This window comes from Asterias amurensis, chromosome 6 (assembly GCF_032118995.1).
Source record: "Asterias amurensis chromosome 6, ASM3211899v1".
Taxonomy (NCBI): Eukaryota; Metazoa; Echinodermata; class Asteroidea; order Forcipulatida; family Asteriidae; genus Asterias; species Asterias amurensis.
Genome location: NC_092653.1, coordinates 17,050,139 through 17,067,623, shown reverse-complemented (window position 1 = coordinate 17,067,623; position 17,485 = coordinate 17,050,139). Strand labels below are relative to the sequence as shown.

At 42.1% G+C, this 17,485-nt stretch overlaps 3 protein-coding genes across 5 annotated transcripts in view; 2 read left to right on the top strand and 1 right to left on the bottom strand.

Moving 5' to 3' along the window:
- The window catches only part of LOC139938158 (synaptic vesicle 2-related protein-like), an 81,613-nt gene that overhangs the window by 33,678 nt on the left and 30,450 nt on the right, over positions 1–17,485 (bottom strand). The gene's annotated exons all lie outside the window — the stretch shown is intronic.
- Positions 1,233–5,280, top strand: LOC139938100 (uncharacterized). Its single transcript, XM_071933480.1, has 2 exons — positions 1,233–1,366; positions 3,341–5,280. The coding sequence occupies exons 1-2, from the start codon at positions 1,273–1,275 to the stop codon at positions 5,278–5,280; spliced, it is 2,034 nt and encodes a 677-aa protein (XP_071789581.1). The 5' UTR covers positions 1,233–1,272.
- Positions 13,006–16,995, top strand: LOC139938156 (uncharacterized). Its single transcript, XM_071933539.1, has 2 exons — positions 13,006–13,125; positions 14,363–16,995. The coding sequence occupies exon 2, from the start codon at positions 14,392–14,394 to the stop codon at positions 16,351–16,353; it is 1,962 nt and encodes a 653-aa protein (XP_071789640.1). The 5' UTR covers positions 13,006–13,125; positions 14,363–14,391; the 3' UTR covers positions 16,354–16,995.

Here is a 17,485-nt window from a genome sequence, read left to right as displayed (position 1 = left end):
TTTGGGCTCAATTGGTCATCGAAGTTGCGAGAAAATGATGAAAGAAAAACACCCTTGTTGGACGAAATTGTGTGCTTTCAGATATGAATAAAGACCTAGCTAAAAGTCTTTTAATATTTTAGAGAGAAATTACCCCTTTCTCAAAAATTACGCTACATGTACTTCAGAGGGAGTCCGATCGTTTCCCACAATGTTTTATACTATCCACAGCTCTCCAATGCTTGTTACCAAGTCAGTTTTCAAGTTATTATTTGTTTTGAGTAATTACCAAACGTGTACCTTCCCTTTAAACACAGGGTGTATGATGAAGGACAAATTTATTTTGAAATCTACCTTTTAAAGCCAAAAGAACTCTTCGTTGGGATTGTTTGTTTATGCATTTGTTTGTTTCTTTGTTTTGATGATCTTGGTGTCAACAGAATGATCGGCAAGCTCGCCCAAGACATGAGTAGACCTATCGATTCTTTTAGAATCAACGACACCCGCAACTGATGATTGGCAAGAAGGCATGAAAACCTGTTATTGCTCTGATAAAGGGGATCTGAAAAAATATCCCTGCATTCTCATCCCCACCTACACGATTTAATGACGCAATCGTCATAATGGCTTCCTCGGTCACCCCATATCCAGCCACCCATACCCCATGGTTACAAAACCAACATGGTAGATAAATTAAACTGACATGGGCCACACCCATAAAACTTTTTTGCAAACCTTGGTATCAAGCCAACAGTCTTAAAATGTCACTGAATTGGAGAGTGCCATCATTTATTTATCAATATCTTTAGGAATGGCACAAATCTATAAATTGTTCTCCAGTAACAACACAACATTCTAGTAGTTACAGAATTCTGGTACATAGTGAAGGCTTGATCCGCTGTTACCCTTTTGCTTGCGCAGAGATTTGTTTAGATTAAAGCTGGCACTGGATCCTATATATGCAGTATGATATATTTAATATGCAGTATGCATTGAAGCCTTTATAGTTGGTTTACATCTGTAGTCAGCTAGAAAACTTCAACATCGCCAAAGTTCAGTAGTGTAGAAACAGGCCCAAAAAGTACAATGAAGAAATGTACGAAGCCAGACACTGCATAGTACAATGTATACAATATCTCACATGACTGGTATCATTTGATCTATATATAGAAAAGGGATTTTTTTTCCCAAGGGATGGATGAGCAATGTACCAAATTGTAAGTGCAGCAGAGTATCAGTACCAGTATGGGTGTGTATGTGTCATGAACTGACCCACACACCCAGCCGATATACATGCACAGAGAGGTTGTGGATGCTAAGTCAAAACTTGTCAGTGGTACTGATGACGAAAGACTTCAAACACCATCAATAATTTGCTTATCACATTGTAAGTATCTAATGAAATATAAAGGTATGATATAAATGGTTGTTCCTGTGATTGTTGACGTTGTTCATATAATAAACCACAAGTGAAAGTGTGGTTTTGTAAACTTCAAATCATTTGGCGTTAACAAGATTACTAGAGTGAAACTTCAACCAATGTTGGTTGTCGCCCGAGCTCCCTTGTCAGTATCATTGTTCCTGGGTGAGTCAGAAATCATGCTACCAAAATATGACCTGTAGCCAGATCACTTCTAGCCTGAACATCTGATGTCACACTTCGAGGCTCATGAATAACGCCTGAGATCGGCCGTCGAGCCGGCGTGTACATATTCACCTTTGACCTACATTCACTTCATGTATACGCAGTCAAATTCGATGGCGAACGGAATAAGAGTGTATTATTTGGGCATCTATGGAAAGCTCATGTCACTGCACGTTTATCCAATGATAGCATTTGTATCCAATGGAATCACTGGATCTGAGTAGCAGGTACCCGTCTTTATCCTTGCCGATAAAGACAGTGGCCCAGTCTAGCTCACTACCAAAGTAATCAATTCAACCTTGGAAGCCAGGGCCAGGATATCACCTTCATCCAGGGGATGCAACTTTTTATTTCAAATATCAATAAAAACAAAATTGCAGGGAAACTGAGTGAAAGAGTTGCAACACAATCACTGACCATTTATGCATGCATGAAAAAAGCCATGTTTTTTTTCTGCTCAACTTTAGACATCATCATGGAACAAACTTCTTTTAAGAAAAGCTCCAAATTCACACTACTGTACAGTACATGAACTTCCTTGGATGATTTATTTTACCTACATTAGTATATAGTCATTTCATTTGAAGTACCTGTATTTCTGGAAACAGAAAAAAACTTGGGCCTGTTACTACACTGCACTTTTTCAATGATACATGTAGGCCCTATTTATATATTCAAATGATCGTAGTAGTCAAAGGGACAGTGGCATTCAGTTACACATAAAAAGTAAGGATTTCCATCTTGGGGTACATGCAGCCTTTGAGTTCACTATTTAACACAAACAGAAACATTCAGGACGAACTAATACTAATAGTTTTTGTTTAATTAGGGTCAGTATAGTTACTGCAGGGGCAAAACTCAATCAAAGGCAGTTCAGCAGTTTCTCAAAAAAATATATGAAATACTTTAGTCCAACCTGTACCAGAAGAGGGCGCTAAAATTTAGAGCCTCACCCTTACCCCAGCTAGCACAATGGACCAAATGTAACATAGTATTCATGGTATTGTACAAGTAGTGTTCATAGATTTTGGAGGTATGTCGGCCGGTCGACCACGTCAGAGCCAATGAACAGCTCTCCCTGGGTAGCTCCACCCATAATTTACATACACGACGAACGTTGCACAGGTTTCCTTTATTCTGATGCATTACAGCAGGGTGAATATTCATGTATCGGCCTCTGCGATGACGAAACCCCCGCGGTAAGCTAAAGGCGAATGAATAGGCAGTTTGCTTGTGACCTACCGAGTAAACAGCTAACGTGAGTTGAGAAAGTCCTGCACTGTTTGTGTTACTTGGTATGTCACCAGCACACAGTCTATTTATTCGCCTTTGAACAGCGCGGGTAAGCTTCAGGTGTTTTGTCATCGCAGAGGCCGATACATGAATATTAACCCTGCTGTAATGAATCAGAATAAAGGAAACCTGTGCAACGTTCGTCGTGTATGTAAATTGTGGGTGTAGCTGCCCAGGGAGAGCTGTTCATTGGCTCTGACGTGGTCGACCGGCCGACGTACCTCCAAAACCTATGAACACTAGTGAGATCATGTCTTATATGTGTAATTTGCATATTAAGAAGTGGTTACAGCGCATTGTGTTTATTTGCAACACTGTACTCTGCTTGAAATCAATTTACAAGTAAGACAGATACAATTACTGAAATTGTAAGTATATCTATGATGTAATAAAGACAATGCATTGGTCTTTCTGTCCCAACAGGGAAAGATTGTAACAAGCTTAAGTCAAAAATGGCTACCAGTATCACAGTCCATTCAGTGCTTGATAAGATCAGTAAGGATCATCTAGAATGTCCAATATGCACCAATCGCTTCATCAATCCAACAATGCTAGACTGTCTACACAGCTTCTGCTTCACATGCCTCAAGGACCTTCACCAACAAGATCCTAACAACTCCATCCTACTGTGTCCTCTGTGCAGAAAGAAAACAACAATAGAAGACAACAAGGTTGACAGTCTACCTAAGGACTTTAAACTCAATGCCCTGGTGGATGAGTTTACTGTTCAGGAGCAACTCATTGAGGGTCATGGGTCAGAGGTCAAATGTCAAGCCTGTAAAAAAAATCAGACAGCTGTTTCCAGATGTATTGACTGTGAACATTTTATTTGCCAAGAATGTCAACAAGCACATCAGCAACTGACTATTTTGGAGTCACATAAAATCTACACACTTGCTCAACTGCAATCAGGTGTAGTAACCTACCGCAGTAAAATCAGGAAATACATTCCAAAGTGTGGCAAGCACAGTGATCAGACTCTGAACATTTACTGCAACACATGCCAGAAGTTAGAATGCACAACTTGTACCATTCTTGATCATGCAAACCAACTACATGACCCCATCGGCATACCTGAGGCTTTAGACAAATGCAAACAGGAAGTCGCAGAGCTGGTTGCAAAAGCTGAGAAGTGCAAGGTGGATATTCAAACTGCCATGGAACAAGCCAGTGAGTCTCGCAAGAAACTGGATTCTTCATATGCTGAAACCAATATGAAAATCTCCAAGAAGGCTGCCATGGAGAGAGCAAAGATCAACAAAGAGGAAAAGCAGCTGAAGCAAGAGGCAGAGAGTGTTTACAAAGACAGAGTCCAGACATTTGAAACTGCAGAGGCAACCAACACAAAAGAAGTGACCCAGGTAGAGCACAAGCTGGATGAAGTGAATCAGTTCATGACCCAAGCAAGCTCTCATGAGATTCTGGATTTCAAGCTGAAACTTATAAACAATCTTGATGAACTGACTAAGAGACAAGGTGAGATTGTGTCTGACAGGCTTTCCTTATTTCTTGAGTTTGAAGAAGGTGAAAGGTCAGTGGGAAGACTGGTGTTGGAAGATAAGCAACAAATTCCGGAGTGGAATCTGAAGGAAAGTTTCAGTCAATTTGGCTTCACAAATTTAGAAAGAGCAAGGTTTGTTGCAGCTTTCTCCGACAATGAAATAGTAGTATTAGATACAGAACACAATGCATTATTTGCACTAAAATCTCAATTAGCAGCAAACAAATCACAGTCTACTCACTGCCCACAAAGATTAAAAGTCAAAGGACTTACTAAACCAACAGCACTCACTGTGGACAATAATGATCACCTGTATGTGATTGACAATCTAGAAGTCAAGGTTTTTAACAGGAAATATGAGCCCTTTCATCAGTTCCAACTAGATGTAAGAGTAGACTTCCCCCCATCATGCCTTGCAGTGGATGAAATCAATCTCATAGCAGTGGGTTATTCAAAAGGGCAGAAGATCTCACTCTACACCCCTAATGGATATCTCATGAGAACATTCTCTACTCCAGCAGAGGTAGACTATTTGACTTTTTACAAGCAGTGGATTCTCCACAGCAGTACAGAAGATAATTATTTACACTCAGTTGATTATCAGGGTGGAAAGGTGTTCTCAGTAGATACTGATCAGTCTGAAAGATCCTTTGGTTTGTGCTGTGATAAAGATGGAAGTATCTTTGTTGCTCAATATGATGGGTGTTTGCACAATAGAATATGTCAGTACAGTCCTGATGGCAAGTACATTGGATGTGTCATTGAGGATTGTGGTGATGCCTTTGACATCACATTCACACCATCTGGCAATCTTGTAGAGGCAGCAGATGAATCAGTGAACATCTACCATTGTTTCCAGTAAGGACAGTATACCACTTAAAGCATAATCCAGTTCGTACACTTCGATCATTGTCACAACACCTCCTTGCAGTACACCCTGTTAATATGCATATCTATGGAGACCGCTCCTTTGTGGCTTCGGCTCCAACTCTGTGGAATTCTCTGCCCTTGACGATCAGGAAAACATCTTCCCTGGGTGATTTCAAGAGTGCCTCAAAGACACACCTTTTTTTACAATAGTTTACGTTCTTGTATTGTTGTATCGTTATGCTTGTAGTGGTGTTATTTGTTATATATATATTTATGTTGTTGTTGATTTATAGTGTACTTCTTTGTAAAGCGCTTAGAGAATTAAGTGTTAATTATTAGGCGCTATATAAATCGAAAGTTATTATTATTATTATTAAAGGAACGTTACAGAATTGGTAAGAAACAAAAATTGTGAAGATCACAGATTTACATAAAACTTACATAGTCTATTGATGATGATAGTTCAAAACATCCCTTGAAATATTTCTGTCTGAAATAGCATATTTGATGACAAATAAATAATCTAACTTCGCGTTTGGAGTTTATCGCACAGTGAGCGTTTTATTCATTTTTATTTTGGCATCGATGCAGTGCAAAAATTGTAATTGGTTTTTCACTATTCTCTCGTGACCCAGACGGCCCATCGATCTCAAACTTCTACAGGTTTGTCAGTTTATGTATATGGTGGATTACATAAAGTGCTTACTCTGCCAGCAACTGTTTTGTTAGCAAAAACCAATTCTGTAATGTTCCTTTAACATGCTAAAGTGGACTATGAAAACAAAACAACTGAACCAATAATATCATAGCATGCACATTAGAGTGAATGTAGCATTGGCCCTATGTGCTGGCTCCTCCTGATGGGGAGACTTTAGTAAAATTCAATAACATGCAGTGTCAATGGGTAAATGCAATTTTTGAAATAACCCGGGAGAATCCTGTCAATTGAAACCAACCAAAACCAAATGAAAGACACAGATTCACGAATTAAGTGTACAGTAAAAGATTGAGGGGGGTTTATGGGCGTCATCTGAACAATCAGATGTTAGTTTGGTCTTCATGCTTAACAATCTGTTATGTACATTATGTGTATACTGTGAAAGTATTATTGTGAGTGAACACTCTTATTTGGAAACCTTGTTTTTGATTTAGCAGAGAATCTGGACAATAAATTTCCTAATCCTGAATACAACCTTGAAGGGCATCCACAATCTCAAATGTCTGAAGCCAAAAGCAATGGGAAACTTTACACTATCTGCCATTCACCAAGAGAGGGCGCTCTTCACCAGGTAATGTCAACAACTTAGGAATAGGAGAAGCATGAGTGACGGTCACTGACAGCAAATACCTTGTGTTTTGCGTGTTTTTGATTTTGTATTTAGATTTAGCCAAACTGTATTTTGTTTTTCATAACACAATGCCAGCATAAACCAAACTGTTCTGGAACAGGACGTACTGGACACGAGTTCCCCAATGATAACAAGCGGTGTGTATGAGGTTTTGGGAGTGTTTCTTCTAGGCTATCTAATTAGCAAAAATTCCAAAATGGTCACCTACCAAAAAATGAGAAGAAATCTGAAGTTTAGTTGTATGACATTGATCTGATTTAATTTTCAAGAGGCTGAGAGACTTCTAAATATTTTTTGAGTATTTTTGAATGTTTAGCATTTACCATTGTTTGCTATAGGAGTTGTGCACCCTTACCTGGTAGGTCTGCTGCCCTCTAGTGGCAGAGCTTTCAAAAAGTCTCCCATTGGAGGCAATGGCATTTGTACACTACATGTACATTGCTTCAGTTGTAAGTCTCCAAAATGACTGAAATGCCAAGTGTTAGAATATCAAAAGGTTGTCTCACTTAAAATGAGCCAAGGGTAAAACAAAATCAATGGACACTGAAACATGGTGTTAAACCAAAAGTACATGTTGCATCAAGGTTGCATGGACACAACAATTTGATAAGTGGACACTACTTCAAATAGCATTTATATTGCCCCCCACTAATTTACTGATTGTCTCTTCACACTTTGCAGATTGAATGGCTTATAATATCCACATACCATTTCTTAACACTGATAAGTATTCCAACATGCATTAATTGAGGGCACTGTTGTTACAATATGGTCACATTTATTCAAATGAATAGTAATTTCTTTTCTTTCTAATGCCTGTCACCTGGAATAAGACAATGTACTCACTACTGTTTAAATAAACTGATTATGATTATTGCCAATCCATTTTACTACTATTTTTATATTTTCCATTTTGCTTGTAAATTAAGACAAACACTTCATCTCTATCATCTGCTCTCACATGTATACAAAATTGCTCTATTGTTAAAAGTTTTTTAAAGCAAAAGACAAGTATTGTGTAAATTGCAAATGAAATGATTAAGATGTACAGATGTTTAATGGCAGCTGAGTGGTTTATAGGAGTGTGGTTTGGATCCTGGGTCCAATTTCATAGAGCTGCTTCAGCCCCCAAATTAGGCAAGCACAATAAAATTATAACGAATTTGGGTTTAATCCAATCCTGATTGGATCTGTAATTGGTACACTGCTTATTTTTGTGTTAAGCAGAAGACTTTTTTAAAAGAAACATTTACTCCTGAACTGAACAGTTCCAGTTGGGCCCTGTTTACCCAGTGGTGTTCCTGTCAAAGTGTAAAGTGGATGTCCTACTGTGTGTAAAGTTTCTGAGATTGTGTATTTTTGGGGGGATTATTCTTCCTGCATGGACATATTTGCACTGGGTTTTGGCAATATATCTCAAAAATGTAACAACCCCCTTTAGAAATGAAATTTCCCCATATTAGCTGTATTGTAATTATCTACATCTATGAAGGAGTAACAACATTAAATTGTTTATAAAAAAACAAATGTATACTTTGCCTTTAATTAAGGGTCAGTGAGGACAAAATCACAAACTTTACATGTCAAGTATTCTGATAATAATGGCAGCACATTATTATAAATTTGTTGACCCATACGTGTACATGGTATTTTGGTCTATAGCAGCTCAACAACGGTCTTTAAGCTTCCATCATGCACATACAAAGATCCAGTTAAACCCAGAGTGTTGAAATCTACCTTTTATAGTCCAAAAGAACTTAACGTTGGAAAGATTTGTTTATTTATTTGTTTGTTTCTTTGTTTAGATGATCTTCTTGTGAAGGGGGAACTCGGCAACCTCGCAAAAGAGGATTAAAACACCAAGCTGGCAACAGCCAGTCTCTCTCATACATGTCCAAACATTGGTTCAACCTCTAATAGGAATACCACAAATCTACAATTTTTTCTCCAGTAACTACACAACAGCCCTTATAAATTCACCCCCCCCCCCACAGAAGTGTGGATGGGGTCTACGAACGAATACTTTACCGGTAGAGTCAAATTACTAATTTGCATACTCCCTATGCCGCCAGGCAATATTGCTAAGACTTTACACACAATAGCGCCCTCTACCGTCCTACCCACCATGCCCCATGACATGCTTGCCACAAAGTCTTCCTCTTTTCTATGAGCCCTACCAAAATGTAAGCACCCAAGAACCGAGTATGTGGGGAAGGAGGGAGGGATACTCTACCGGTAAGTATTCGTTCGTAGACCCCATCCACACATCTGTGGGGGGGAGTCTACTTCACTCTACTTACCGTTAGAGTCGAATTACTAATTTGCATAGACTCGCACCGAGGAAAGGCGGTGGGTATACGCGGTGATACTGCATGTCTTTAGGGGCGTAGGACCCAGGTGCGCTCCAAAGTTCAGAGAATGCCTCGCGGACCCTAGGCCCGCTTAAGGTCCATGCCCGAATGAATGGAGGTTTCGTCTCCATGGGTTAACAAAACTTATTGTAATGTTAGCCCTCTATTATATGGGAAGATCACATACAAGCGTGATCCCTAACGAGGTAGAGCTTCTTCAGGCTTCACAGCTCGGCTGGCCGCCTGCAACACGGCTCGACCTGCTCCTCCATCCACCTGCAGACCGTCCTTCAGGTGGCAGTCGGAGAACATGTAAGGGTTCTTCCAGGAAGCCGCCCTTGTGATATCCTTCATGGGTTTTAAAGAAAATCCATGAGGAATACAACCCCGCATTTCACCGCCCGGCACCAAACGAATAGCTGTGACTATCCAACATGCAATCGTATTGCGAGATGCCGGTCGGAATGGTGGAACCGTGGACACAAACAGTCGTTTGTGGCCGGTTCTGATTGACTTTGTGCGGTCGACATACCACCTAATGCCCGTACAGGGCACCAAAGTCTGTCGACCACGACCGCCAAAAAAGGCTTTAGGGTCGGGGACAAAGGTGTCTGGGGGTTCTAAAGAATCGGACTGAATCTTAGCCAAGAACCCCACAGAAGGTATAAGGCGGACTCCTCCGAGTTCCCCCGGTATGTGTCCAGCCAACACTGTAAGGTAGTGGAGTTTGCTACGTCGGCAAGACGTAGCCACTGCCACCAGAAAGCCACCTTGATAGACAAGTGCAACAATGTGGCCCCACAATAGCGGTTCGAAGGGGGTTTGGTTAGAACTGACAATATAGCCAAGAACCCCGCAGAAGGTTTAAGGCGGACTCCTCCATACGTGTTGCTAGGATCAAAACCCTTGCAAACTGTTCCAGATCGGTATGCAGCCTGCTGTCAGACAATGGATGGAAGCTACCAACATGTCTGCCGGAACCGCCGAGTCCTCAACACCAGCTAGTGTGAGGTACTCGGATAGAAGGAGTCGGAAGGACGACGTGCGCATGCCAAAGCGTGACGCTGAGTCCCTCTTCCCGACTACCTCTTCCATTTTCCCTTGGGCTTTGTCTGCAAAGGGAAATTTGGAAGGAGCTGTCCCCCTAACGGCGGCAAGTCTATCTGACGCCGAGTCTGGTAGAACTGGGTTCGGAAAATATATATCGAAGTCCACCGTGGGGAATCGCTAATAAGTCTCCGCCCACTTGAAGTAAGTATTCCCAAATGGTCGCCAACATAATGCCCTCGATACGGTCATTGCAGACACGATCGAGTGGCATAGCTGGAAAATTATTTCCGCTCCGCAGAGTCGGGCCTGTCCTCCACTTGAATGATTGTCGTTCAGCAGGAGGATCCTCAGATTTCGACGGGAAGGCCCGGCATCCGAGTCCTGTACCACTTGACAAGGCGCAATTTAGTTTCGGTAATTGACAACCGCTGAATGCTAGTGGCCAACTCGTCCTTTTCCAGGGACGAGTAGCTAGCTGGACTCAAAAAAGGGTCGGAGGCACCCAGCAAAGGCGTGCCACCAAATGGCAGGGCTGTGCCCAAACCATGATGGTCCGACCCCTATCGGACACGAAGGACCTCGAAGGGTGCAGGCTGATCCCCAGTGGGGATGGTGCCCTTGTACCCAAGTGCGTGACTGTCCATCCTGCCCCGCGCCACCCTACGTAAGATCGTGTGTGGTAGGTGCAGAGCAGTGGCTGTGAGGGGAGGCCGATGCACAGCTAACCAAGCCCTTGGGGCCTCCCTGACCTGAGTGCACCCAGTCGTGACCGGAATGGTCGGACTGGATGTACAGGCCCGGTGGTGCAAAATTCTTAACCTCATGTTGGCCGGAAATGTGGCCATGAGGGTCTGAAAAGCTGTCATGAAATCGTCTTGGGATACTGACTCGTTATCCCGGAGACGCCTGACCCTGTGGGAGCCAAGCAAAAAAAATTGTCAGAGCTTGACAGGAAATGTCAAGCGTGACATCTTTTTTTTTTTCTTTTTTTTTTTAACTATTTCACCTGGGTGAACAACGGGTAAACCCGAAGACGAGGGCGGGCCCAGTGAGCGGGGTTTGCCGGGGGACTCCCAGCTACCCTGCTCCATGTAAACAATCCTTTAACCCATTACATTGCAAGCGCCCCACAGCCCATGGCGTGGGCGGGTGTTAATCGGGTAAGGCGGCCCTGCAAAAGCCCGTCAACGAACGTCGTGGGGGAACCCAGGTGGTCAGCGAGGGCCGAGTTAGTCGAGCCGTGTGGAGAGGGGGATGCCCTCCGGCTGCAGCAACCCCGAGGCCGGGTCGAGAGAGGGCACGGTGCGCTCCGGATTGGAGCCACCCGTAGCCCTACTTCTTCTAGTTACCGCCCCAGCACCAGCTTTCTTTGTCTTGCTTGGGCGTTCAACCTTCGATTGGGTAGACCATGGAGGAATAATTAGGGATAAATCTTTCTCCATGGGTAGACCCACGCACACTGCTGACCAGAGAAGTGGAACGGAAGTCTCCCCTCCTTGGGAGGTCCGCCAGCCGGCGGTGAATGTTGGGCGTGACGGTCTTTCTTGGTATTCTGTCTCTTGTGCAAATATCGGTCCCGGGTCGAATCTGAGGCCCTCTCGGAGGAAATTTGGGCGCCCGGGACGCCCGAGTAATGGGTAAAACCCGAAGAGGAGGGCGGGTCCTGTGAGCGGGGTGTGCCAGGGGACTCCCAGCTACCCGACTCCATGTCACCAATCCTTCTACCCATCGCAAGCGCACCACCGCCTATGGCGTGGGCGGGTGTCGATCGGGTAGGGTGGCCTCGCAAAGGCCCATCAACGACTGTCGTGGGGGAACCCACATGGTCGGCGAGGGCTGGGTTCACTGAGCCGTGTGGAGGGGGGAATCCCTCCGGCTGCAGTGACCCCGAGACTCGAGAGAGGGCGCGGTGCGCTCCGGTGCGCTCCGGTGTTACCTTTAGCCCTACCTCTCTTGGTCGCCGCCCCGGCACTAGTTTTCTTGGACTTGCCGGGGCGCTTGACCTTAGATTGGGTGGACCCACGTACGCTGATCGAAGAGGGGGAGCGGGAAGGCTCCCTCCATGGTCATTGGGTCCCCCAGCCGACGCAGCCGACTGAGGCTGCGGGGGCCGGTTGAAGGGCGAGCCCAGCGACGGAGTGTCACCGGCGCAGCCCTCCGAGGGCTCCGACTGTCCCGGGGAATGGACGTGCCCCCAGTTCGACAGTCGGAGCCCTCCCCAATTTCTATTTCCTTGAACTACTCATTTATAACGATCTTTATCTAAAACACTTCAACTACACAACAACTCTTCTATCTTCAATCTCAGTCTTTATTTCAAATCTCAGCAATAAAGGTAAAGTGTTTTTATTTCATTTTAAAAACGGTATTACTGTTGGACACAGAATTATTTACGTACTCACCCAACTGTGGCTAAGAGAAAAGAGGACGACTTCGTGGCAAGCATGTCATAGGGCATTGTGGGTAGGACGGTGGAGGGCGCTATTGTGTGTAAAGTCTTAGCAATATTGCCTGGCGGCATAGGGAATATGCAAATTAGTAATTCGACTCTACCGGTAAGTAGAGTGAAGTACACTCTAGTAATTCTGATAAGATTATGGTACAGACTATAATAGCCATAGAGAAGGCTTGATCCCCTCTTGCCCTTTTGATTGCGCAAAGATTTTTTTAGATTAAAGCTGGCATTGGGTCCTATATACTTTAATATGCAGTGAAGCCTTTATATAGTTGGTTCACATCTGTAATCAGCTTGAAAGCTTCAACACTTCAAAGTTCAATGTTAGAACAGGCTCAAAAAGTACAATGAAGAAATGTACGAATCCAGACACTACATCATACAATGTATACAATACCCCACTTGATCTATAAATAAAAAAGGAATTTTTGTTCAAAAAGATAGATGTGCAATGTACCAATTGTGAGTGCAGCAGAGTACCAGTATCAGTATTAGTGTGAATGCGTCATGAACGGACACACCCAGCACAATATATATGCACAGCAAAAAGTTTGTGGATGCTAAGTCAAAACTTGTCGGTGATACTGATGACGAAAGACTTCAAACACCATCAATAATTTGCTTATCACATTGTAAGTATCTAATGAAATATAGGGGTATGATAAAAATGGTTGTTCCTGTGATTGTTGGCATTGTTCATATAATAAACCACAAGGAAAACTGTGATTTCGTAAACTTCAAATCGTTTGGTGTTAACAAAATTACTAGAGTAAAACTTGAACCAATGTTCAGGTGCTAGGAGATCACCTTCAGGGGATGCAACTTTTGTTTTATTTCAAATATCTCTAAAAACTACATCGCAGGGGAAACTGAGTGACAAAAATGTGACACAATCACAGATACTGTATGCATGCATGAAAAAAGCCATGTTTTTCTGTTCAACTTTAGACATCATCATGGAACAATTAACCTTTTAAGCTCCAAATTCACACTACTACAGTAGGTGAATTTCCTGGGATGATTTATTTTACCTCTACGTAGTCATTTCAGTTGAAGTACCTGTTGTTTCTGGTAACAGAAAAAAACTTGGGCCTGTCACTACAACTGCACTTTTTCAGTGATACATGTATTTATAGATTTAGCAAATGATCTTAGTAGTTAAAGTGAATATGGCATTTAGTGACATGATAAACAGTAAGGATTTCCGTCTTGGGGTACATGCAGCCTTTGAGTTAATTTTTTTCTATTTAATATAATACAAAGTGCTTATCAAGCGCATATCCTAGGCACTAATTCAAGGCGCTGAACAAAATAGAGCATTAACAATAAACAAATTAATGGGCTCTGAACAGTTCAGTCTTCCACAATTTTTTTAATGTCCATGATTGAGTCAGACTGGCGGATATTACACAAACAAAAACATTCAAGGCAACATTCAAGGCAACGTGTTCCTTTAAGATCAGTAAGTTGTCTTGCTCTATACCAAGTTTCTTGTCTCAATAAAGTGGATTGAGATCAGTAAGTTGTCTTGCTTGTTTGAATTACAGTGTCAATTTGATTGTTCATACAGTAACACAAAATTGCTAATTTTGGCACTTTTGATTTGTGACTTTCTCTAATTCTCATTAACGTGGTCAAGTCCAGCAACATGTAATCATTGCAATTGTGGTATCATTTTAAAGAGGAACAGTTTAGCTTTGCAATGATATATACCAAATACAAAGAGAATATTAAATAATAACAAATATACTGGATTGAAAAAACTTTCCTTACTTTTTGTGAGCAGTTTATATCAAAGATACAATAACTAAAACTATAAGTACATCTACAATGTAACAAAGCATGGCATTGGTCTTTCTGTCCCAACAGGGAAAGATTGTAACTAGCTAAAGTCAAAAATGGCTGCCAGTATCACAGTCCATTCAGTGCTTGATAAGATCAGTAAGGATCATCTAGAATGTCCAATATGCACCAATCGCTTCATCAATCCAACAATGCTAGACTGTCTACACAGCTTCTGCTTCACATGCCTCAAGGACCTTCACCAACAAGATCCTAACAACTCCATCCTACTGTGTCCTCTGTGCAGAAAGAGAACAACACTAGAAGACAACAAGGTTGACAGTCTACCTAAGGACTTTAAACTCAATGCCCTGGTGGATGAGTTTACTGTTCAGGAGCAACTCATTGAGGGTCATGGGTCACAGGTCAAATGTCAAGCCTGTAAAACAGACCATATGGCTGTTTCCAGATGTATTGACTGCGAACATTTTATTTGTCATGAATGTCAACAAGCACATCAGCATATGGCTATTTTGGAATCACATCAAATCTACACACTTGCTCAACTGCAATCAGGTGTTGTAACCTATCGCAGTAAAATCAGAAAGTACATTCCAAAGTGTGGCAAGCACAGTGATCAGACTCTCAACATCTACTGCAACACATGCCAGAAGTTAGAATGCACAACTTGTACTGTTCTTGATCATGCAAATCCAAAACATAACCTTATTGGTATACCTGAGGCTTTGGATAAATGCAAGCAGGAAGTCGCAGAGCTGGTTGCAAAAGCTGAGAAGTGCAAGGTGGATATTCAAACTGCCATAGAACAAGCCAGTGAGTCTCGCAAAAAACTGGAATCTTCATATGCTGAAACCAATATGAAAATCTCCCAGAAGGCTGCCAAGGAGAGAGCAAAGATCACCGAAGAGGAAAAGCAGCTGAAGCATGAGGCAGAGAGTGTTTACAAAGACAGAGTCCAGACATTTGAAACTGCAGAGGCAACCAACACAAAAGAAGTGACCAAGGTAGAGCACAAGCTGGATGAAGTGAATCAGTTCATGACCCAAGCAAGCTCTCATGAGATTCTGGATTTCAAGCTGAAACTCAAAAACAATCTTGATGAACTTACTAAGATACAAGGCAAGATTGTGTCTGACAGGCTTTCCTTTCTTGAATTTGAAAAAGGTGAAAGGTCAGTGGGAAGACTGGTGCTGGAAGATGAGCAACAAGCTAAAGCAGAGGCTCAGGCCACGGAACATGAAACTATCCATACACAACAAGAGTGGAAACTGAAGGGAAGTTTCAGTCAATTTGGCTTCACACAATTTAAGACGGGAAAGTTTGTTGCAGCTTTCTCCGACAGTGAAATAGTAGTATTAGATATAGAACCCAATGCCTTGTTTGCATTGAAACCTCAAGTAGCAGCAAACACATCACAGTCTACTCACTGCCCAAAAAGATTAAAACTAAAAGGTCTTTCTGAACCATCAGCACTCACTGTGGGCAATAATGATCACCTGTATGTGATTGACAATCTAGAAGTCAAGGTCTTTAACAGGAAATATAAGCCCCATCATCAGTTCAAACTAAGTGTCAATGACTTCTCCCCATCATGCCTTGCAGTTGATGAAAACAATCTCATAGCAGTGGGTTATTCAGAAGGGCAGAAGATCTCACTCTACACCCCTCATGGATCACTCATCAGATCATTCTCTACTCCAGTAAATGTAGACTATTTGACTTTATACAAGGAGAGGATTATCTACAGCAGTCAAAGTGATAAACATTTACACTCAGTTGATTATCAGGGTGGAAAGGTGTTTTCAGTAAATACTGATCAGTCTGAATCATCCTGGGGTATTTGCTGTGATAAAGATGGAAGTATCTTTGTTGCTCAATTTAATAGGATAACATGTAACAATAGAATATGTCAGTACAGTCCTGATGGCAAGTACATTGGATGTGTCATTGAGGATTGTGGTAACGCCTATAACATCACATTCACACCATCTGGCAATCTTGTAGTAGAAGCAAACCAATCAGTAAACATCTTCCAAGTTGTTTCCCAGGAAGAATAGTACCTCACTTAACATGCGAAAGTGAACTATAAAAACAAAACAACTGAACTAATAATATCATAACATGCACATTACACTAGTTCATGATATTGTAAATGTAACAATTTGCTGGCTCCTACCTAATTAGAAGACTTGTTGCAGTAGTCACATTTTTAACAATAACATACAATGTCAATGGGTAAACAACATGATTGAAATAACTTTGAGACACTGTATGTTGTATAGGATTACAAGGTTTATATTTGTTGTGTTGTCATTTAGCCTCTGAGGAAGACTCCTGCTAGAGTCGAAATGTCAAGCCATAAACTATTTGTTGGAATACAAGGTTGTCAGAGATGCACTGTTTAAAATTTCAAGGAAGACTCATTGAAACCAACTAAAACCAAAGCAAAGACACAGATAATAAGATAATAGAATTGTGTCAAAGGCCGACGAGAGATCGAGCAAGACTAGCAGTACAACCTTTTTGTTGTCAACTGCACACATGATGTCGTTGTGGACTTTTAAGAGGGCAGTCTCGACACTATGAAATTGCTTGTAAGCAGATTGTTGGCTCTCGTGCAACTCATGTCGATCTACATGTGCATTTAACCTGCTTGCTACTACCTTCTCGACGACCTTTGACACAAAAGACAGGTTGGATATAGGACGATAATTGTTCAAGTCATTAGAGTCCAGGGCTTGTTTCTTGATGGCTGGGGTAACCAGAGCCGTTTTAAAACATCTCGGAAAACACCCAGTGCTGAGTGACATGTTCGTGATCTTGGTTATATGACCCACAGTTGTTTCCAAGCTTGCCTTGACCAAAGATGTAGGTAGTGGGTCCAGCGAGCATGATTTTGTGGGGGAGGCCCTAATGAGTTTGGCAATCTCGAGTTCCGAGGCCAGGGTGAATGTAGTGAGCACATTCTGACAGGGCTGCAGATTTTCAAGGTTGTCTGATAAGATGCAGGTATGGAGGGTCCATAACTCTCTGGCTGTAGACCGTCTCTAATTTGCTGGATCTTGTTGGTAAAATAGCCGGAGAACCTGGTCACGAGTTCTTTGAGGGATGAATGAACAGGTAGCTTGGGTGTTGGTTTTCTGTTCATGAGGCGGTTTGTTATCTGAAATAGGGATTTCTGGTTACCCT